Below are 24018 nucleotides of genomic sequence, written 5' to 3' on the forward strand. Positions count from 1 at the left end.
CAATTATACAAATAAAAGCCTGGCAGAAATAAAGCCCAACTCCAGGTATAGAGTTTTGTTCACACATCAGAACTTACCAAAATCTCTTTGTACTTTAGGTCTTCCGCATACTGTCTAAACCTACAAAAATGTGTTTTGGTTTGAAGTTTCACATAAAATGTATTCATTGTTATAAGGAATAAATACATTGCACACCAATTAACTATGGAGAATCACATTGTATTGTAACTTGGTACCTCCAGGAGCACTGTGTGCCAGTGGGTTTAAAGGTATGAACAAAGGGTTTGAGTGAGATTATCTCTCTCTATAGTTTTGCTAATGCAGATTGTCCTTCTTATCACTATCTGTAAAAATTAAGTCAAGGCAACTGGGCTTGCTATATTTTTCTTGAAGACGTTTCATTGGTCATCCAACAAGCTTTCTCAATTCAGAATGACTTGTACAAAAATTATCTGGAAATAAATATGGTGAATGTTGCTCCAATCCACATAATCTGTTAGTCACAACCAGGTGTTGATGGCATTTGCATAATTGGAACTAGGTATTAATAACCTGTATGCACTGTCAGCACTGTATGTGCAGACAATAGATGTCTCACCGCCCCACCTCTATTCAAGCTTGAATAGAGGTGGGGGTGAAACATCTATTGTCTGCAACATACAGTGCTGTTTTAACACCTCTCTCTGGGCAGGTTATTAACACCTCCTAGCTCCAATTACGCAAATACAATCAACACCTGGTTGGGACTAACAGATTATGTGGATTGGAGCAACATTCACCATATTTATTCCCAGATAATTTTTGTACAACTCATTTTGAATTGAGAAAGCTGGTTAGATGACCAGTGAAATGTCTTCAAGAAAAATATAGCAAGTCCAGTTGCCTTGACTTAATTTTTACAGATATACCATGACCTGGATGAATGAGAACCTTCACAGACATTCTTATCACTAGCTCTATGGTGAAAAGAGGATGATCCAAAGGGATGGTAAAGATTTTATAACACATTGCACAAACACCATGTGATAATGTCTCATGAAGGTCAGCCTCATATATGTTATGTATCCAATAGCTGGCACACATGGTGTGTTCTAGGATACAAGTGCATAATCATGAACTATGACCTCAGATATTGACTCATAGTTCTGTTCATAAAGTTTTGCACCTTTTTGTTTTCTCTTTCTATTCCCCAAAATGCTCTCTTGTTCTATTCTACATTACTCTACTTTGCATACAACTAATGACATCTCCGCTCCCTTAACAAATAGTAAAATTGGCTGGTCCTATCAGCTGAGTTTGAGTTAGGGGTGGATTGGGCTGGTTTATGGCCAGTGAATATGTGAGAGTAACACCAGATCTTCTTTTTTAATGATGATGGTTTCATTTTCTATTAAATTATAACAATAGTTAGCCCCTCCCAAATAGTATCAGCCAGTTGCACTAATCATGTAGGCTGATATCCCCATAGCTGGATTGGCACAAACGTGGGGATCTTCCACTTTTCTGATGACTGCATGTAGATCTATAAGTAGTGGAAAATTTTCCAAGCGAGAGCTTCCTCTTCTCTGTACGCGTCAGCATAATGACGTTGATAGGGGTTCTTCTGTACCACCAGTGCGTCAAAGAATGTAGTGTGGGTCTAATCATCATCTGATGATTAGCACCTTCTTGGGGGAACCGTGCCCCTCAGTGGTAAGCTTGCAGTTTGAGAAGGTGGTCCATTGTTTGGGTCACTCTTAAAGCATCTGCTTAGTGCCAACGATCATCCTGACTGGTATGACAATGTGCTTGCAGCAATCCATCCATGGTAACACTGGCCTGTAGGCCTGATATGACAGGCAATGCAGTTTGGAGGAGGAATTTCAAGTAATTTTACTCTTAACAGAACAATTAAAAATATTAAAGACTGACAGAACAAATAGCAGCTTAGGAAATGTGAAACAGCAAGGAAACAAATCACAGGAAATAATAGGATTAGTGAGAAACATATAACCAAGTTTATGGCTCTGCTAGGCTGCCAATGTGCTCTGTGCTTATTAGCTGTGGCTGCTTAGGCCCCCGGGATCTGTCTCATTCCAAAAACATTTAATATCCAAAAAACGAGCTGCACCACTGCTACAATAAATCCCACCGGACACAGGCTCCTCAACTTCTGATGCATTTCACTCTAATGACTTTGCCCTACATTAGGGCAAAATGTGTCCTGGGAGGATAACATGTCTGCTGGGATGTTGTTGCTCAGAGAAGAATAAAGCTTGATAAATAACTAAAGCTGGCCATACACCAGTAGATTTCCAAACTAACTTTCATACAACAAATCTTTCTTTCCACTTTCTATTAGTTGATTGGATCAAATCGACGATCAATTTCAATCGCAGTGATGAAAAAAGTCAAAGGAACAGGATGAAAACATTTTCTCGAACGAACAAAATTGTAACAGTGAATGTGGTTCTGTTCGAGAAACTCCATTCATTACAAAATTGAATGTTAATATAAATTGGAATTTCATTTAACATTCGTCAAGTGTCTGATGTTGGTAAAGAAAGAACTTTCATTGATAAAGAAAGATCTTTTATTGGGAAATCTACTAGTATATGGCCAGCTTAAGTAGAGGTGGTGCGAGTCTTTTTTTTAGTAGCATAAAAGAAGTGAATTTTTACGATTTGATGAACATATCGTCTTTGTTAGTTACATTTTATTACATTACATTTTATTTGTGCTTTTACTAGCCTTCTGCTTGCTATAATATTCTAACACTATTTAAGCATTCAAAACTGTCTACAAAAGTACTGTATATTGTCGTACGGGCACAATGTATAACAAAACTGGTAAATTCACAACTATATTGTGTGGTATTTACTTTGCATCTGGGTACATTTGTCATGGGTCATTGACAATAAATCTGTATTGTGATTGCTAGCATAGTAGATACCTCTGCTGTAAGGGCACTAAAATGCAGCTTGCATTGTTTGTATGCAATTATCACAGGTGAAAGGCAGTTATGTGTACCGCACCTACATTCACAATACAAACCTCTAAAGTGACCCACAGCAACAGAGCCCAAATGTCAGCACAATGCAAACACAGCAAGAGAAATCCTATATCCTATGTAACCATACTCTAATTGTAATTTTAGGTTTTTTACTTACAGCGTCAAAGAGTCATTGTTCATTTCCTGAAAAGCATTGGCTGGTATAAAAGTTATATGCATGTTCTCATAAATCTCCCTGGAAAAAGAAATGTATTCAAAACTGTAGATTTTGATAAATTCAGGTTGCCCAATAATGTATAAAAATACAAACTACACCATTATAACTGTTATTTTTTTCTATCTAAAATCCAATTGGTTACTGTGGCCCAAAACTCTATTCTTCTTCCTTATAACAAGATCCATTAGGCTCAATTCACAAAGCTAACACACCAGGATAAGGATCCTAAGGCCCCATTCACATGTACTAATTAGGACCAGCAGAGGATTCCTGCTGCAAGAATCTGCACATTAGAGCTGGAATCACAAGTGGTTCCAGACAGATGTGGCCTCTTGGCCTGTACAAAGCAATGACAGGCTAAAAAAGAGCCAAAGCTGTCTGCTGCTGTTTGCATGTGATCGCACATACATTGGTTACCTGCAGCTAGGGACAGATGACTGGCCCTGGGCACAGACAGATTGCATCCAGGGCCAGTCATCTGTTCCTAGCTGCTTTTCCTAGCCGCAGGTAACCACTTCTGATTCTAGCCACAAGAATCCACAGATTCTTGCTGCAGAAACAAGCCTTTTTTTTTTAAAGTGGCAGTTATTTTTAGTCAGGTCCAATGAGATTTGAAAAGTACTGTCACATGTTAAAAAATAAAGTTGCTTATCCTTCTGTACAGTTTAATGAGTTAACCAGTTTAATGAGTTGAGCCTATTGTATATATTTACATCACCTGACTATACAGTGAAGCTGCATATCTTTTGGAAATGCAGTTCATTGAAAACCTTCTGCATTGATAACAGATTTTTTTGGCTGTAAATAAATATAACAGCAAAAGGTTTCCCAGCACACTGCCCAGAAGCCACCTTTCAGTTACCTATAATATGGCCATTGCCAAACAGTCAATTTTTTGTCTGTCTTCAGAACTAATCTTTCAACAGTTGGGGTTGTGGTCCCAGTTTCTGCTGTGCATGAACGTCCTCAATATTCTTATGGTTCGTGCAGTGCATACAAATTAATTATCATAATGGCCAAAGATAGAAACAAAACTTACAACACTTACACACTTCTAAAATTACATTATTGTTAGTAGTTCAAGAAATGTTTAAAAATATTTGTGCAGTGTAAAAACTGCAGCAACTTCCTTCATTGTTTTATTTTTTTTGCCTCTGTACCACTCTGATTTGCCCTGTGTATGTTTCGCTATAAACAGGCAGACATTTGCTATAAATATAAAAAATAATACAACAGCAAAGACATTTTTACTCACAGAATAAAATTCGGCTGCGTTGAGAAGATTTTTGTAACATCTGGAAATTTACGAATTCCTGTGTTGCAGATGCCCCTAAATTTCAAAAGATATAAACTATAATATCTATAAAATATAATATATAATGTTACTTATGTAGCCTCTATATACATGTATTGCTACGTGACTAACACATTTCATGATTGTAAACAGTTAACTGGCCTTTACACTGCCTGGGATGCAGAAACTTGTGGGAATTGCAGTACAGAGATTGGGACAAGCTGTGCTGTGGGAGAGCGTGGAGACTGCAATTCCCAGGAGACTGTGTGTGGAGAGAGGAGGGGTTGGGGCTGGGGCGGCTGAGCGCACTCAGTCCGGAGAACCCTGGGGAAGGGGAGAGCTGTGGGTCTGCTGCTGGCACATAGGGACCACATACTCTGTGTGTGTTATCTGGGAGAGTGCAAGCAGATTAAAGAGCCTCTGGATAGAGAGAGACTTCAGCTTGATCTGCTGCGCTCTGTACAGCTAGAGGATCGCTTTCGGTAGGATAACGCGTCATCACTACAGTGGGGATATCGCAGCTTGGACGAACAGCCGAGCCTGCGCGGTAAGAGATTCCAAGGCCTAGCAATCCGCTGGAGGCCTACAGGTACCTACGGAGAAAGTTACTCTGTATCATCGGTTGACCGGGGATCTTCTTCAAGGGACTGCAATTGACTTTAAGAACAATGCAAGCGTTGACTCGAGAGAAAGGGGATGCCCGTCTCTCGCTGAAGCACAGCACAGTGCATGACTGATCCTGAGAGTGGTGAGAGGCATTTGGCCATTTGTGTTATTCTTACATTCCACTTCCACAACACAATATGGGCCCCAACAATGGCTAGCCTGGACTATTGCTACTGGCCAGTAGTATAGAAAGTTGTGTATTAATTGGGACTGGGACATTTGCAATCGAGTGTGCAGAGCCAAAGATTGCAATTGAGTCAGTACAATGCAGTATATCTCATTATACAACGTATAATGTATTTTGCAGAATATTGTTTGTTTAATTATTGAGCTTCTTTCATGCAATGCTTGACACTTATATACATTTTGCTTAGTAAAACCGTTGACAAAACTCTCTAAGGTGTGTTGGTGTGCTGTGGATCTTACTTTAAAAATTATTTAAATTATATAATTTGAAGGGTTAGTAACGTTAGACTACAAAGTCAATTATAGGGGAAATCAAGGAACAAGAGTAAAGACATACGGTGGATATAAAAAGTTTACACACTCTTGGACAAATGGCAGGTTTTTGAGATGCAAAACAAATCAGAATCAATTGCAAATGTCACCAGCACGAAGATATACGTCAGTGCAAATCCACTTTATTGATAGATGTCATCAATAAAGCGCTTTCGGAGCTGCGCAGGGTCCCCTTCATCAGGCTAAATAATGACATTATACAAGAGAACCATAACCATTATAAGAAAAAATCAGACCAAAATCAATCACTTGCGATTTTTCTCCACCTCTAATGTGACTTATAATCTGTGCAATTCAATTAAAAACAAACTGATCTTGTTTAGTGAGGAAAAAAATAAAATAATGTGACTGCATAAGTGTACACACCATCTTCTTGCTGTGTTCAGAACTAACCAATTACATTCAAACTGATGTTAAATAGTATTCAGTACACACTAACCAGTTCTGTTACCAAATCTTCATTACCTAGAACAGAGGATCTAACTCTAGTGCCTATCGAACTGCACAGACATAGTTAGAAACCTAACACATTTGCTATAACAGGGCAGTGGAGGTAAAACTACCATGTTTCCCCGAAAATAAGACCTACCCTGAAAATAAGACCTAGTACTATTTTTTGGGAATTGCTAAAATATAAGACCTTCACCGAAAATAAGACCTAGTTGTGACCATTCCCAGGGTCGGTCGTGTCATAAGGGGGAACTTGAAGAGCCACGGGAGAGGCAGGAGAGAAGCAGCGTTACCAAGGACCCCTGATTGCCCTGATCACCCTATTCTTAACTTTGCCATATTGGATTATTTTATTTGGATTTGCATTAACTTTGGCTTGTTGATTAAAAAAAAAAAAAAAAAAAAGACCTACCCCGAATATAAGACCTAGTTTTTTTTTTAGGAGCCCCCAAAAAATATAAAACAGTGTCTTATCTTCGGGGAAACACGGTATTAAATGGAACTTGATAAGACAATGTCTACCTCACAAAATAGCTGGGACTTTGGGGTTTTATCTTGTCAGAAATGAAAGAGGGATTGATCAAAGTTAAATCGTCAGGCCACAGAAAATAAATATGGTTTGTTATATTGTTTATATTTTTATTTTGAACATTGTCATACTATGGGCATTGTAACAGGAGGAGGGGGAATACCCATAACTATAAGTTTAGTGAGATTAAAGTCAAAAACTGCATGCCAGCGAGAGCTTGCCCATGGAGCTCACCAGACACCACCTATAACTGATAAGCACTTTTCGATGGACTTTCTTTTTAACCCATATTGTTTGCGTAATGTGGACTCAATCTGTACTTATCTATTATAACACTAACAGGGCTATTCACTAAAAGGGTGAAGAGTTTGAAGAAGGCAGGAGAAGTGAACAATCTAGGTCAAAATAGCTGATTTGTAAAAATTCTCCAATTCAGCTCACTTTCCAGTTCAGTTATGTTGTCCTAGATCATTCATTTATCCTGCCTTCCCCAAACTCTTCATCCTTTTGTGAATAACCCTGCAGGTTTAAACACACAAAAAAGGGCTTTATGCTCTGAGCAATGTCATCACATTTTCTTGGTATGTATAACAATCAAAAATTCAGCATTGGTCTTATTTATTCAAGTACCTGTTTACCATAGAAATTAGTCCAATAAATATGTAAAGTGTGCTTGCATGACTTTTATGGTTGTTTTTTTTTTTTATCAAGCATGTTCAATAGATTTAAGAAATAATTGGCTATTAACGCAGAATAACATGAATGTGCCAAACATGAGAGCTTTAAATCTTTTGGGATGTTTCCTATGAATAAATGACGTGCAATTTAGGTGATTAATTTACAGGCCGAGATACAGTTCTATAATTCTAGCCTGAAGATGTCAGCTAAAGAACACGTTACATGATTAAATGAACCGGTGGCCCCATTAGGTCATCTAGCAAACTGGAGCAGGAGAAGCAAATGTTGAAGTCACTATCCTAATTAAATAAGATAAGGTCTCCAGGTTGAGTTTCAAGGCAGTTCCGGGATGTGGATTGGGGGTGTGCGTGCTGTTAATCAAACAGGAGAGGTCATTCAAGACCTTGTGCTTTTATGATATTACTGTATTAATAACCAATAAAACTGCCAGCAAATCGATTGCTAATTTCATACTGCTGCCACTACCATGTCAAGTCTTTCTCATAACATCGCTGGATGTCAATCTTTAAAGAAACACTGTTAAATAATATTAGAAAGAAAAAAGAAGAAAATAAATATATATATTTTTTACATAACACAAAGGTCCTTTTATCATATCTGCCTGTCTATTTTATACAAATCTGAACTTTCTGGTATATTTATTATACAGGTCCACAAATGTGATATCATACAATGCCTGTTTGGCCACTACCCTGTTTCCTGAACCACAATCTCTACTTTTCACTACACTCTTATTAGGTTAAAGCTAAAATGTTTTACATTTTAATTCATTTAAATTTAATTTTCAATTATTTTTTTAAATTTTAGATAGAGTAGCGAAGGTTTAAAACCCCCTATCAGTTTATTTCTTGCTGCTTGTGCCCTATTGGGGAGATATCTTTTTACTTCCTGTTCTGAAATTCAGCAGGAAATGACAGGAAATCTCCCACTGTAAAGAGAGATTACTTCTCAAATAGTTGTGACAGGAACAATTGTCCCTATTGGGTGATCTACCTTCACCTCTAAAAGTGTGGATTTCTCTTCACTTTCTGTGTACAACCCCAATTCCCAAAACATTGGGGCGCTTTGTAAAATCTGCATAAAAACAGAATGCAATGATCTGCAAATCTCATAAACGTAAATTATATTCACAATATAAATATAAAACATATCAAATATTTAAACACGTCTCAAAATAGTTGGGACACGGCAACAAAAAGCTCCCAAAGTAAGAGGTACTAACAAGAAAGAGCTGGAAGAACATTTTGCGACTAACTAAGTTAATTGGCAACAGGTCAGTAACATGATTGGGTATAAAAAGAGCATCTGAGAGAGTCAGAATGTCTCAGAAGTAAAGATGGGCAGAGGTTCACCAATCTGTGAAAAGTTGTGTCTAAAACAATTTCAGAATAATGTTCCTCAAAATTGCAGACTTTAAATATATCATCATCTATAGTACATCTATAGATTCTGAGAATCTGGAGAAATCTCTATGTGCAAGGGACAAGGCCAAAACACAATATTGGATGCCGTGACCTTCGGGTCCTCAGACGGCACTGCATTAAAAACAGCCATGATTCGTTTGTCGTGCCATCCAAAAATGCAAGTTAAACTTCTATCATGCAAAGAAGAAGCCATATTTGAACATGATCCAGAAATGCTGCAGTCTTCTCTGGGCCAAAGCTCATTTAAAATGGTCTGTTGCAAAGTGGAAAACTGTTCTGTGGTCAGGTGAATCGGAATGTGACATTCTTTTTGGCAACCATGGGCGCCTCGTCCTCCAAACTAAAGAGGAGAGTGTCAGTGAAGCCCAGCAAGCTGTCATAGAACAGGTACTCTGAGAGCCATTGCACATGCACGTCTGAGAAGTTTTGGTGCCAATGCGCGTTCACGCAGATTGGAGTGCTTGTGCTCACATCTAATCATGGCACCAAAAGGCCTATTTAAACTTGCATCCTGCATGCACACAGTGCTGAGAGTTCTTCAGCCACTGTCCAGCATTGATTCCTGATTCTTCCTGTATCTGACCCGGGTTGATCCTCTGACTCTGCTGCTCTCCGCCTGCTCCTGACCTCGGCCTGTTTCACTAATCTGCCTCTCGTCTGCTGATTTGGTACCACTTATCCTGCATGGCTTGACCTCATCTTGTCCTGACCCAGCTTCTGTCTTCTGACTCTGTACTGCACAGCTCGCCAGTTACTAACCCGGTTCGGCTCTGACTCCGCTTATCTGATATCCTGCACTCTTCTGGCTAATTACCTGCCTGGTGCTTCACTCCAGTGTCTTCAGTATCTCTACCCAGTGGCACCCGTGCCTCACACAAACTGTTTGGCCCTGTTCCACTCTCTGGGGTGCTCAGACCAGTGCCTGTCATCTCAGACTCACATCAGGTACGTGACAGAGAGGGAACTTCTGGCTGGGTTTATGAGATTTACAAATCATTGCATTCTGTTTTTATGCAAATTTTACACAGCGTCCCAACTTTTTTGGAATTGGCGTTGTAGATGATAATGGCCAACAGGACTAATAGTAAAGTGAGTCTCACCAACAGTGATACAGTCAGCATTAAAGACTTAACCCTTCCACACTGATCCAAAACTTGTTTTCCTTTACGAACACTTTCATTCTATTAGTTTAGATTCTTTTCCATTATTAAATAAATAATATAACTAAAGGATATAATGAAAAGTCTTTATCTAACCATAACACAGATCAAGCTATCATGTGAGCTACAGTGCATGTGTAAGTATTCACTGGAATATTCCAAGATATTTTGTTTCTTGGTTCCAATCCACTCCAGTGTAGCTTTTGCTGTATGTATAGGATCATTGTCCTGCTAAAAGGCAAATCTTTGCTCCAGTGTCAGGTCTTTTGTAGACTGAAACAGGTTTTCCTCTACAATGTCTCAATATCTAGCTCCAGCCATGTTGCCTTCAATCCTGGCCAGTTTCACAATCTTTACTGATGAAATGCACCCCATATGGTATTCTCAGCATGATATGTAGCGTTGGCATTCTGACCCACATAGTGTTTTGTGGTAAGGCTAAAATGTTAAAACTTGGTATTTTGAGACCAGACAACCTTTAGTCCATGCCTTTTTACCAAACTAATCAATAAACATACACCAAACGCAATGCAGTTGTAGCCCCTATCACCTTCAGTGATGTGGCTACTAGACATTTAGTGATAGCAAGGGCTGTAATCAGCCTGGCTGGATTTGTAGTGGCAATTATCTGGTTAATTCCAGGTGTCTAGCATTGACGGTACCCCCCTGGGTGCAGTGTGACTCTGTCATATTGTGGGACAGCCAATGAGAGACACTGTGTATGTACATTAGAGCAGCCAATCACTGAGTTTATCTCTCAGCCAATGGTGCATGCTGGGATAGGGTACATATACCGGTGGGATTGGCCATGTGCTCAGACTATCCGGGACCAGCCATGGAATAGGGATGGGTGCTTTTCAGCCTGCCCCCCCAGGCTAGGCCTAAGGCCTGGGGGTGGGTATGGGCTGGTGTGAGGGAAAGGTTTCCCTGAGGCCTCCAACATGGAGGAGGCATGTGATGCTGAAAGAGGAAGAGCACCGGGAACAATGCTGGCTCTTGAAGTGCCCTGGAACTAAGTGGACTTCAGGAGCATGGTCAGTGTCTTTCCTGCTTGAGGATCTGTATCCATCCCACCTAGCTGTTACATCAGTTGCTGTCCGCTGTCTCCCAAGTGGATCTACACTGATATTCCTACAAGGTCTGGTGAGTCTTGAGCTCTTGTTGGTTACCCCTGGACACTTAGAATCCCTATACCCTCTCTCCCCAGATGTTCAATAAATCGTTATTCAGCATTTTACTACTGGAGTGGACATCAGTTTATGGGCAACAGAGGAAGGGCGGTTAGTGCTAAAGGGTGGGCAGCTGAAGATCATACCCTAGACAGACTAGAAATGAACCGGGCAACCAGCGGCTCCTTCGGGGGTGAGCGCCACACAGTCTTTAAATGCTATGGTTTGTGCAGCCAGTTTCCTTCATTAAGGATGGAGACTGCACCAATTGTCAAACAGATAACCATAAGAGAATCACCAAACAAACTTATATTGGAGATGCCAAGCAGACTTTTATGAAGACAGGGAAGTCGGCGATTCTGACAGTGCACCAGGATAAAAAGAAAATCTCTTGGTGCCTGATAAATGAAAAGCTTTGAGTAATATTGCATGATACTGTAAATAAGTTCCGTAACGTCTTGACACCTTGAATATATAACTACATGCCGCCTGATTTTGACTCAACATTACTAATTATGTCTGAAGCCCTGCAGAATAATTATTGTGGAGATTCGGACCATCGTGGGATGCACCTCTCTCGCTTACCTCCCTTATATCTCCTCTTCCTCCCTTCTCTATTCTTTTCTTCCTATTTTTTTCCTCCTATCTATAGCCTCGCTTGTTTTTCCTTTACTTGGTTAAGATTCCCTTTGTGGCACATATAGGCACCAAAGGTAATACTTCAGATGTGATTTGAACTATTGTGATAATTATGTCCTACCTATGAGCCTGAGTGGGTGGGTTGACAGCAGTTCATGCTGTATTTCCTTATCCTGGATAAGATGGAAATTTGTTGTGTTTATTTCATATGTACATATGACCTGTAACTGCCAGAGTCCCTTTTTTAAAAAAAATAAAATCTAATAATTTATTGAAAAAGGAAAAAAATAAATAACATTTTATCTTCTCACTGTGATCTGTACATGAATGGCTGCTGTTGTCTTGGTATGAGGTCATCTCCATTTTATTATTAGAATGTAATAATATTTTTAAATGGTGTTTTCTTCGCTTTCATGAATGCACTGAAGCATCACATCATTTATCAAACAAAGCAATACATAGGCAGTACAGGTAATATAAATCAATTTCAGGGTCCTGCTAATTACATTTCAAGCCACTCAAGCTTGATATCTTTTGATGGATTAATAGTTTAACATTGGCTGTAGTATGTACATGCATTAAGTTTCCAAGTGCAAATTCTTCTACTGTATTTTCATTTAAAGAGAAAATAAAGCTTTGAGTTTTCAAGAATACACATAGTATGTCAAAATGTGATTGTAAAATGATGTTACGTTTGTACTTTTGTCTATATCTTCTATAAAGTTTGCCACTCCTTTTCTGCCAGCAAGACTTGTGCTTTAGTTGTTCTTTTCCAATATGTTATTAGACACTTTTGTTGAAGAGCATAATTTACCACTTATAATGTGAGAATATATTTTTGTGCAATTGAATTTAATATCTATATAGTGTTATATTAATATACAGAGTTTTCAAATTTAATTACCTCAGTTGTTTTATTAAATACATTGTTTAATAGCAAAACAAGCCTACATTACATACATACATACATACATACATACATACATACATACATACATAATGAGGTTGATAGTAAATATATTTCCAAGTTGGATCTCCAGAGAACAGTACATGGATATAGTAGCTATTAACAAGTTTCACTGTAATTACCTTTTGAGTGATAAGTTGATTCGAGAACACGACAGAGCAAGTGTGAGATAGTAGAGGGATAAGAACAAGAGTCAGGGGGTAGAATACATCTATGGAGACCAAAAAAGAGAAGAGACCAAAAGAGGGTAGGGTTATAATTATGTAGGACTGGGATGAGTAGAGAATTTCTTGGAGGTTATATTCATGTTTAGATAGTGTAGATATATGTCTGATCCAGAGGTTCCATATTCTCTCAAATGAAGTCTGCTTGTCATTCATTATACTAGATTTTTTGCATCTCTAATAAATTTAGCATGTTTACTGATGGGCTGTGACCATCCTGAGCATCTATTTTTCTGTGTTCTGCAGGTCTACCTAACCTTTTATGTATCTGCCGGGAGAGGAGTGAAAAGGAATACTATAGAGTGTCACTTAAGGGACAGGTCTGAGTGTTCTGGGGGAGTGACACCACATTCAAGATGGTGGCACAAAGAAGCAGTCTCAAGGCTTTTGCATATATATGCAAGGGAGGCTTTTACAGGTAAATTCCATGCATAGCATATGCTAAAATGCACATAATATCTTATAGGAAGATTATTATTGAAGTGAATGCTCTAGGGACAGGGTCTCTTTAAGGGTTATAATAGAAATGCAGACTGGGTATTCTTAAATACTAGACCACATAGGGACTCTTATTCACACGCACTCCCAACACACACACACACACACACACACACACAAAGGTTGGACTTGATGAACCTGTGTCTTTTTTTCAACCTCAAGTACTATGTAACTATGTAATTATTTTTTATGGCTGGCCCAGCACTTTGCCAAAGACATAACTATAGACATCAGAATTTGCCAGTGGGTGCAAACTCTGCCCAGTTATATGGAAAGTATGATATGGAGGGTGCAAGAGGAAAGCGTCAGTAAGACACTGCAAGAGCAGTATTGTTACTCTGCAACAGTTAGCAACCCTGCTGGCAGAATAACCATGTACAATTATACAGGGGAAATAAAAAACAAAAAAGGGTACATAATAGGAACTAATCCATCATATATAGTTTTTGGAAATGTGCCTTTACACACAATTGAAGCTATCTCTGCCTTTTTGGACATAAAGTGACAATGATTAGATATTGTTTATGAGAGATGGAAAACTCAGTCAGTTGGTGACCCCCACATGTGTATATGTATTATATAAGTATTCTTTAGTTCCCTAACTGATCTAGAAGTTCAGCAATGGCTTCACAAAAACTCAAATGACTGTAATTCAGGTTGGCCAAACATGAACACAGGGAGAAAACTTAGGTGGACAGTCAAGCCTTGAATCACTAACAACAAAATTGTTAATGCTTACCACTATGTTTCCCCAATTTAAATAAGCAAGATAGTAGCAATTCCCCATAGGTAGAAAATTCTGGACCAAAACTCTAAATTGTATTTATTCTATTACCCTCATTCATTAATTCCTGTCCCCACAGATTGCACTTTTGAATAAATGTATACCTCTGTCTAATATTTCAAAACACTTCCCCTATTTCGAACATAATCCTAACAGTGAATATCCCAATACCCCACTTTTAGAAAAACTCCAAGATACATATTGAGCTACTCCAATATCAGTATCATGGATCTTGTGTAGCAATGACTCCTGCATGAGCTGCTGGTAATTATTGTGTCCTACCTGTTCTCCTGTTACCTGCCCTGTTTCTGGATCCAACAGCAACCTTGACTTCTAGCAAAATTCAGGCTTGAGCCACTAGGATGTTTTTAGTATTTATTGGTGTACTTAAACTAAGGAGAGAGGATTTAGGGATAAGGGATACCCAAAAGTACAAAACTGAGGACAGGTTTTTCTGAAATAACAGCAGCAATAGGTCCTATGAGAGTGACCTCCAAAAATTAAATTTGGATAGACAGAGGGCAGCTAGATAAATTGCTGACCTTGTAAAAACAGTTACAGTCTTTCTCATGCACCATTAGCTTCTGTCCCCCTGTAAGATATTTGGATTTATGGGCAATGAACCCTTCTTACAATGTCCAGACAGCAGCTTCTACCGAACTCTTCTGCGACACTCTTCAGCAAGAAGATCCCTACTCCAGCCCAGCTTTCTTCAGGTTTACACTCTAGCAGTAGCTTAGTACCCAGGGCCTTCAGCACATGGCACATGCTAAGGCCAGGACCCAACAGCAGATTTTCTCATAGGCCTCCTCCCAAGGAGAAACCCCAGGGAAGAGAGAGTTCTGGAAAAGTGTTTCCAAATAGTTATCATCGGCCTGATCATAAGTCTGAGCCAGCCCCTCAGGGACTGGTTGTGCGAGATAAACATTCACAATTTGGGGTTATCCCTCCTTCACTGCTTGCTGGAGCCTCCTCCCAGCAAAAGGTGGAAGCAATCAACCCACCAGGCTTAGGAAGAAGAGTGTCCATCTAGTTTGTGGACTTTGTGTGCATGGTCATACCACAAACTGGATGGACACTCAGGGTGAATGAAAGATGCAGATGATGATTTAAACCTCAGGGTGGGTGGCTATTTTCCAACCAATCTTGGCGGTTTTCCTACTAAGACTACTGGTAACAGTCATATGTGGAGGGACAACTGACTCCTACATCTATAGCCTTATACTTCTTTATAAACTCCCTTACAACATATATCCTGGATTGGGGATGATCTTGGTCAAATGTGCCTGGACGCCCACCTGGTTGATTCACTGCATTGCTCCTCCCACTTGTTTGATGATATAACCTTTTCTATTTACTTTTGAGCGAAACTCGTAGAGAAAGTTGTGCACATCCCCATGGAAAATATGTATAATTACCACTGTTACATACTAAAGCTATCGCATAGAAACCATTAGGTTAACTATCTATTGTACATCAATTGAGGAGGTGCAGGTTCACGATAGGTATACCAGCTCATAGTTTTGCAAATAAGACTATATATGTTGATGATTATAGCTTTATTATACCATTTTAACAAACAATGTACACAATAAAATATATTTTTATATATAAATTGAAGTGATCATGGTGGTGCCTAAAAAGTTTGTTCTGCTGTTCTTTCTTACCCATAGGAGGATCTTTAGAAATGTTCAGCAACTTACAGCAAATGATTTTGGATAAAGAAAATTATGAAAATTCCTGACATGCAAAGAGTGACAGGTATTCTTTTTTCACCATTAGAGTCTGCTGTCCCTGAAAGCCTTGTGAAGGCTTTTGCAGTCATCAGAAAGCTTCTTATTTTAGACACCGTCTATTTCTATTGCATAATGACAATTTACAGCAACAGGGGATCATTAGTGACTGAGCAAAGGTAATCTCATTGAAAATCAAAAAAATCAACACACTGCAGAAGAGACAACCAGAGCTCTGTGTGATTTACTGAACAAATTAATTATGTTTCAATGTACAAAGCAAGACAGTCACGTAAACTTGAGAAAACAAGAAATGAAAGGAGGTGGTTGTTTTATTTCCATTTTTATTTCATTCTTTATTGTATTCTCTTTTTTTGTATTTGTTCTTTGGTTAAATGTTCCTACAGAGAAAGGTGTTTCAACATTACACATTAAATATTACCTGTGATCTCTTCACAAGTTCTCCATTGTTAAAGCCCAATTGAATTTTTACATTAAATCAGCTTAATACATTCCAGTCGCATCACAACAAATGGTGTGCAAAGTCTTCCAGTTTAAAAGGCAGCCACAGGTGGTAGCCAAGTGGACCATTTGGCCAAACAATGGTGTAAAAAAGGAATACCTATCGGCATGGTTCATGCTAAGCTCTCAAATATTTATATTAATGACCATATTCTGAACATGCTATCGTACACATTAGCGGTCTTTCAGGAGCTTTGGGAGCATTAGGAGAGATTCCAGCAGACCCACCCTGTACAAAAATGTCCCACCCCAATACTAAAGCACAATCCTGTTCAGCGGTTAGAGAGATTATACATTGTGAAATTCTGCACACCAAAATTGGAAGAGAAATATGTAAAAAAAAAGAGAAATTCTGATAACCCTGAGGTACATACATGCTTCTAGAAGACTGCACGCCATTATTGCGGTCATGTTACGGCATTGCCATTTATATTGTTAGTTGTAGCTGCTATGTTTTAAAACTCCGGTCTGTTTTATATTGCCTATAGCTCCAGCATATTCTAATATATTTCATACACACATACATTTCTTCTGAAACCTAGTATGCAACTCATTGCATCATTTCAGACAGACATTTGAGACTGAAATGAAGACACTATGACACATTGCACATCAAAGCATTTTATTGTACTTCTTAAAGTGGACCTTTACCCCCTTTCACTAAAAATCACATCAATATGCAGCTCTGCATGCTGATATGAAATCATATTTTATTCAATAAAAACATATTTTCTTTTAGTTACATTTAATGTTTTTTTCCACTTCCGTGTTCTCTTGGGCATTAGTGATGTAGCCTGTAGCCAGGCGTTTCATCCTGGGAAGGTTATATCAGCAGAGAATTTCTGGGAAATCTCATCTGTAATCTCATGAGATCTCAGGAAAAGCATTTCCCTCCCCTGAGATTCTGTGCATGGCACATGTTCTACTCACATGTGCCAGAGTTCCAGGATGTAAAGGGAGATATAGCAACCTGCCCTTAGTAAAACTGGCAACTGTGAGAAGACTGGGGAGGAAAATAAAGATAGGGTATGCAAAGAATACAAAGCCTGAAATTATATAGAAGTATGTGTTTGGAGATTGTCATTATTAAACATTTCTAAGGGTGTCTTTTCAAAGATATGGGTAAAGTTCCTCTTTAACAGAGGAACTTGGAATTGAAAAAAGCAGCCACCGCCTGAATAGGAAAACCTATTCCTTTCCAGGATGTTGCAGAGAAGAACCTATTCTCGCAATGGGAAGCAGTGTGCTCTTTGCAGCGGTCCAACACATTCCATGCTGAATCCGAGCCACAGTTCTCCAGTAAGCGGGGAGCATGAACACTGCTAAATGCAGAGCTATAGGTCAAACTCAGTAGGGGGCCTGTCATATGTCTGCAATATGGCCACTGCTTGCACACAGAGAGCAAGGGCCCTATTCTGCAGCATGCTGGCAGGACACAGGCAATTCTACTAAGGCTGCAACTGATTAAAAAAGAAATCAGACTGTAATACATTGAACACATTTGTGTTGATTCACCTGTAAGTGTTTTTAATTGATTTATATGGAGGGTTCAATTGGACTTTAAAGACCAACTTCACCGAAAACTGAGAGCTCAGGCAGCTCAAATTGCTTTCTCTCTTTTTTGACAGTTCATGGACACTCTAATGGCAATATTTTCCAACTTTGGTTTTTAGACCCCTCCGTAGCACCATAATAAAGGTGCTGTTCTTTTGCAGTAGGAATTCCAAATAGCTTATTCTTTAAACGTTGTGATAATCCATTGTAAAAGTGTTCCACTATTGTTTGTAAGTGTAGGGGCAGTTAGGCACAACCTAGAATTCTGAGCAGATATTTTGATACCTTAACTGTCACAAACATGGCTAATCCAAACCCCGCTTTTGATGAATAAAAGGCATCATTCAAAATTACCTTTAGTACAAAACCCGCATGTCAGAGTGATTAGTAGATCCAGAGATTACACCTGCTTAAAGTATAGTGATCACATTAATGTTATTAGGCCCCCTTGGCATACGCCTCAATACCTATCGCAGATCAAAATTTTGCCTTCTGCCAAATGCAGGTGATACAGCCTACATGCCATTTTAAGACAGGTTTCCTGATAGTGACAACAATGGAACACACCTGTGTAATGTACATAATCGATTGGGAGACTGTGTGGCAGGATGACAACACAGAAGCATAGGTGGGAAACAGGGAAAGAGTGTTGTCACCCTAAAACAGTAATTGCCTCAACAAGGACCTTCATGCCAGGATCACCAGGTATTACTTTAATAAAAAGCTGCAGAGTTAAAAATATTGAAAGTTACTTTAAAATGTCATTAAGACATTTTAGTGGTTGGGATTACATATACTTTAAAGGCTAAATTGACTTGTAAAACCATGTTTTATGTTACACCCATATTCTATAACATGAAACATGGTCACATTTCCAGCCCCACCACTATCTCCCTCCCCCACCTACCTGAGTCACAGGGTTCCTCTCACCGCAGGCCCCTGTCACAATTTGAATTCATTGTGGCTGTGTGTAGCTCTGCCTGCACAGCCACATCATCCATTCACAGATCCTAGTCCATTGTATTATTATTATTATTATTATACAGGATTTGTATAGAACCAACAGTTTGTGCAGCACTTTACAGTTCATTCATTCTGCTTCCTATTAATGTTACTGAATGTCTGTGCCCCGATACAGACAGGGCTGGGAGGAGGAGTCTACAGCAACCAGGACATTGAACCCACAATCCACTGTTTACAGGCGCAATGCTTTACTGGCTCCAATGGAAAAAAATAATATTAAAATAATAATTCATTAAAGAAAAATAAATATTTTTCTTTAATGAATGTGTGTGCATTTATTTATTTATTTTTCTAAAAGGTGGACTTTACCTTTAAGCTCAGCTGGCCTTTGGTTTTGTGCCTGCCATAAAGTGTAATGGAGAAGCCTTCTACTAATTAGATTGGACCTAGAGGCCGTTCTATTACAGTCTATAGCAGACAGTGGTGCAGGCATCGTACCCAAGCTTACCAAAGAGCTGATACATTGATGGAGCAGGCTGCAGAGTTGTGCAGAGGAGAACACGCAGATCTCACTACATGCAAATCTTAACTTTTCCTGCAAATGTAAAAATTGGCTGAGCCGGCCCTGCCACCTTCCAAACGTTCCTATTAGACCGATGTGAATGTGCACTATATAAAGTGCTGTGTAAATTGTTGCCGCTTTCTAAATACCAGTAATAAATAAATAAATAAATGGGTCTCTTGGGCTTCCAGTTATATGGAGGAGCCAAAAGGAAGGTTTGAGTGGCAGGAGGGGTAGGACTAAACTTGGGTTATACAGAAGAAGTTGACATTTGCATATCATTTCAGCAGCCTTTGTATCTGGATCTAATGTTTTTAACATGAAGTTCATACTGAAGACAACATTTGATTACATATTCCTTATCATATATCTTTTATATCAGGTTATTTTACAAAACCATCAAGTGACTCAACTGACCAGCAGCCACATGATCTTTGAACATCAGTGGAGGAGTGGTTAGCACTTCTGTCTTTCAGCACTGAGGGTCCCTAGTTCAAATCCCAGTCAGGACACAATCTGCAAAGTGTTTGCATGTTCTTTCTGTATTTGCGTGGGTTTCTTCCAGGCTCTCCAGTTTCTTCCCACACAGACATGCTGTTGGTTTAATTGGCTCCTGTCTAAATTGGCCCTTTTATGGATGCATGTGAGATAGGGACCTTAGATTGTAAGTTCCCTGAGGGCAGGGATTGATGTGAATGTGCAACTGTGTAAAGGGCAGTGTAAATTGTTGGCTTTATATAAATACCTGTAATAAGTAATAAAAGCAGAAGTAATATAAATAATGAAAAGCAGCATTTATAAGTAAATGTTGAGAGTCCCAGCAAAGCTGGAGTTAGGCTATAAAAGTTGTTTTAAAACAATGCCATGGGCCCATAAGAGCAATGTTTGCGTTCGGCCACGTATGTTTTAAAGGCCTTCTTGGATATAAGGTTCCTCCATTCCAGCTCTCAGGATGACAAACAGGATGGCAATACACCATGACGAAAGCTGGGCCATTGCTGTGTCTCATAAACAGCTATTGCCTATCCTCATCTGAAGGTTGTTTTAGTATGAAAGCAGCCTGTGTATATAAAATAAGTGGCAATCCAGAAACAAGTAGAAGGGACGAGTAGCTGTGCAATTTATGACAGCAGACATTACATTTAACCTGCAGTAAACTATCCACATTATGGAATATATGGCTACAAAGAATGCCTTTCTGCTTTATGAGGATGCCCTTAATCCATCATTACAAATTATTTTCAAGAAAATACATTGGCAATCCAGTAAAGTGAATATAGTTGGTGAGTATTTTAGAACCCGTAAATAACAGTCTAAAATAACAGAGTAAAAGCAAGGGAATCCATCATCACTAGAAAGGTCAAGAGACAGCAGATTAACCTGTATGCACCGTAAAATGGTCCACTCATTCAACCAATAACACTTTCCTCAGACTTCTTCCTCCAACATCCCTTCCTATGCAACAGTGAAAACTCCATGACACTGTTGTTCTTAGATTGTGACACACTACATACAGGAACAAACAAAAAGTTGCCTTGCTGCACTCCTTACCGGAAACCTCAATTCAACACGGGGGGTGCTTGTAATAACTGCAGATGGCACCACCAGAAAATATCAGTAGATGGATGTCACCAGCACACCAAAAATATTGCAATGCGTTTGTTTATTTAAAACGTCATGTTGTCAGAACTAGTGCTTTTCGGGGGCCGCGCAGGGTCCCCTTCATCAGGCTTCTGATGAGCCTTGATGAAGGGGACCCTGCACGGCCCTGAAAGCGCTGCACGGCTCTGCAACATTTTTGGTGTGCTGGTGACATCCATCTACTGATACTACATACAGTTCTCTGTTCATGATATATGTGCTTACTCAACTTGTACACATCCACACCATTTTTACTTCATTGCTTTGGAAATTAAAAGCTGGACTGACTAAGATTATAAAAGTAATCCTTTCCAGCTGGTGGCGTTGCCTGCAAGTCATTATGGTCAGGGCCAGATCAACATAAGGGCTTCTGTTGCGCCAGCTCCGAGCCCACCACTGAAAATAGGTACAGACAGCACTGATTGACCAGGTATTCCCGATGGCAAACCAGGCCAGCCGGGCTGAACACAATCAGGCAGAGGTGCTGGCGCTTCTCTAAACAGGCATAATAGGCAGCCGCCCACTGGAACCTCGCAGGGCACCAGCGAGGAGCGAGCGGCCGCCCAATTAGAGAGCTGCCCCGCTGCTTCCCATGCGACCGACCAACAGCACTAGGACCATAATCTTCTTAATCTGATTATGTCAGAACTGTGTTTCTCACCATACAAGTCAATGAGAACTGGGAAGGCGAAAGCAACATGAAACAAGTCGATGCAGTTCAGAAGGACAAGAGGAAGTCAACTGCAGGTCAAATGCAACTGTCAATGAACCTTGAATGATCTCAGAAGCACCTCAAATATATGTCAAATGTCAAAAGCGAATTGTACCTGAAAGCAAGCTGCATTTGCCAATCCTTCCAAGCCCAAAGTGTGTCGACCCTACCAATTACAAAAATCTGCTGACCGGTATAAAATGATGAAATAATCAAAAAAATATTCATCAACGAGTAGGGATTAGAAACATTTATTCCAAAAAACAAGCAAAATGTATTGGACCATTTATACCTGGTTTTTCATAAGCTTTCACCTCATAAATCTACCTGCATTCTCTTTGCAGGAGCAACCTATCGATATCGCCTCCCCATATACTTTCATGAACGCGATCGAGAATAAAGAAGCAGAGCTTATCTACATTACCATTATGATACTGAACAAAATGTCTCGCAATGGGGGGATATCATATTTTCACCTAGATGATCTTAAACTCCTATTTACAGGGCTATTTACAAAAGGGTGAAGAGTTTGGAGAAGGCAGGAGAAGTAAACAATCTAGGACAACATAGCTGACCTGGAAAGTGAGCTGAATTGGAGAATTTTTCCAAATCAGCTATTTTGTCCTAGATTGTTCACTTCTCCTGCCTTCTCCAAACTCTTCACCCTTTTGTGAATAACCCTGTTAATCTTTGTTTGGTTTTGCCAAGGAGCCGTGAAAAATGCAAGCATACATGAAGTATGAATAATGCACTTTTCCCAATGTGTACTGGTCTGTTATATAAATGTTGAGTGCGTTTGTCGTTTGTTTTGCTTGACCGATTTTGTGCAGCGACGCATGGGGTTTATCTGTTATAGAAGATAACACACTTGCTTATGAATTTTAACTAAGAGAGATCAAACGGACTATGTGAATATGACAGGTTGTCAGGAGCGATCCGAGTCCCTGAATATTTTTGATACCAGGGCAATCTTTTAATGGTTTTTAATATTCTTTATCTAAAACATATATAGTTATTTGTAGAGTTTTTTTTTATTGGGGGGAAAGCACATATACTGGAAAATTATGTTTAAATAATTTTTGTTGGCTTGTATTACTGTCTCCTTGGAGATATCCATAATTTTGAGGTCTATATTTCTTTATTTGAATATTTGTGCAAGGAGTCCTTGGAGGTAGCATTGCAGCTATATTTGGTTTTCACACACTAAGTGCCCTCTTTTTCTTGTGTATAATAAAATGCTGAAACCTAGAGCTACCTGAGCATACCTACAGCAGCTTTTAGTCTTCCTGCTTCACCTGAATGCCAGGCTGGTCTGACTGGGCAAAGCTTCACTACATCTTGGTAATGTTGAACCTTGCCTGACCCTCCTTCGCATCTCCCAGGTTGACCAAGGAGGCTTATTGACCAAGGAGGCATCTAGGTGCCTGCCATTTGAACCTGTCAGAAGCTTTTTTTTTGTCTGAGTGAAAATTTGAAAAAGCTACAAGTGCCGGATGCACAAGCTCTCTGGGTCTATCAAGAGAGAATTTCCTGACAAAGCATTGGCTCCCTTCCAGAAGTATGCGGGATGAATTTTACATGACAAAATAGATAATGTTCCCCGGAGCCCAGGAGGAATAACAGGGAGCACCAGCTATAAGATATAGTTATCTGTATGTAGATATGTGCTAGTACAAGATTCCTGCAAACACCGAGCTCAGAAATGTAATACTTTTCGAGTCACTGGTCTGGAAAAGGTATGCAGATTAGGAATGTCACAGTAAAGTAAAAACGTATCTGCATGCAAGTTATTGTCAGTTTCTGAGAGTGTGGGAGCCAGATTGTCAGCATGGCAAAGCCTGGAAACTAGATTCTGAAAAGGAGAGGTCAGCTCTGACAGACCCCCCATGGTTCTCTCATGACAGGTTCCTTTTAAAATACTGTAGTTACTAGACATTTAAGAAGAAAAAAAACTTACAAGTATTTTAGGTTCGGTAGGTTGGCAAATGCTCCTTGTCCAATATAGACCAGATTTTTTGTGTTACGGATAACTCTGCAAAAAGAGAAACTGAAGTTTAATCTGCTTATATTATTCTTCTTTGCCCCCCCCCCCCCAATCTA

The 24018-nt window shown here is 39.4% G+C and overlaps 1 protein-coding gene across 1 annotated transcript in view; it reads right to left on the reverse strand.

The window, feature by feature from the left end:
* LHCGR (luteinizing hormone/choriogonadotropin receptor) overlaps positions 1-24018 on the reverse strand; it is a 109108-nt gene that overhangs the window by 30093 nt on the left and 54997 nt on the right. Inside the window, exons 4-6 of the mRNA XM_018557193.1 lie at positions 23876-23950; positions 4465-4539; positions 3150-3227 (exon numbers count right to left, since the gene is read on the reverse strand). Of these exons, the coding sequence (XP_018412695.1) occupies positions 3150-3227; positions 4465-4539; positions 23876-23950 (228 nt within the window). The remainder of the gene's footprint in view (positions 1-3149; positions 3228-4464; positions 4540-23875; positions 23951-24018) is intronic.

This window comes from Nanorana parkeri, unplaced genomic scaffold (genome assembly GCF_000935625.1).
Source record: "Nanorana parkeri isolate BGI_ZX_2015 unplaced genomic scaffold, ASM93562v1 scaffold271, whole genome shotgun sequence".
NCBI lineage: Eukaryota > Metazoa > Chordata > Amphibia > Anura > Dicroglossidae > Nanorana > Nanorana parkeri.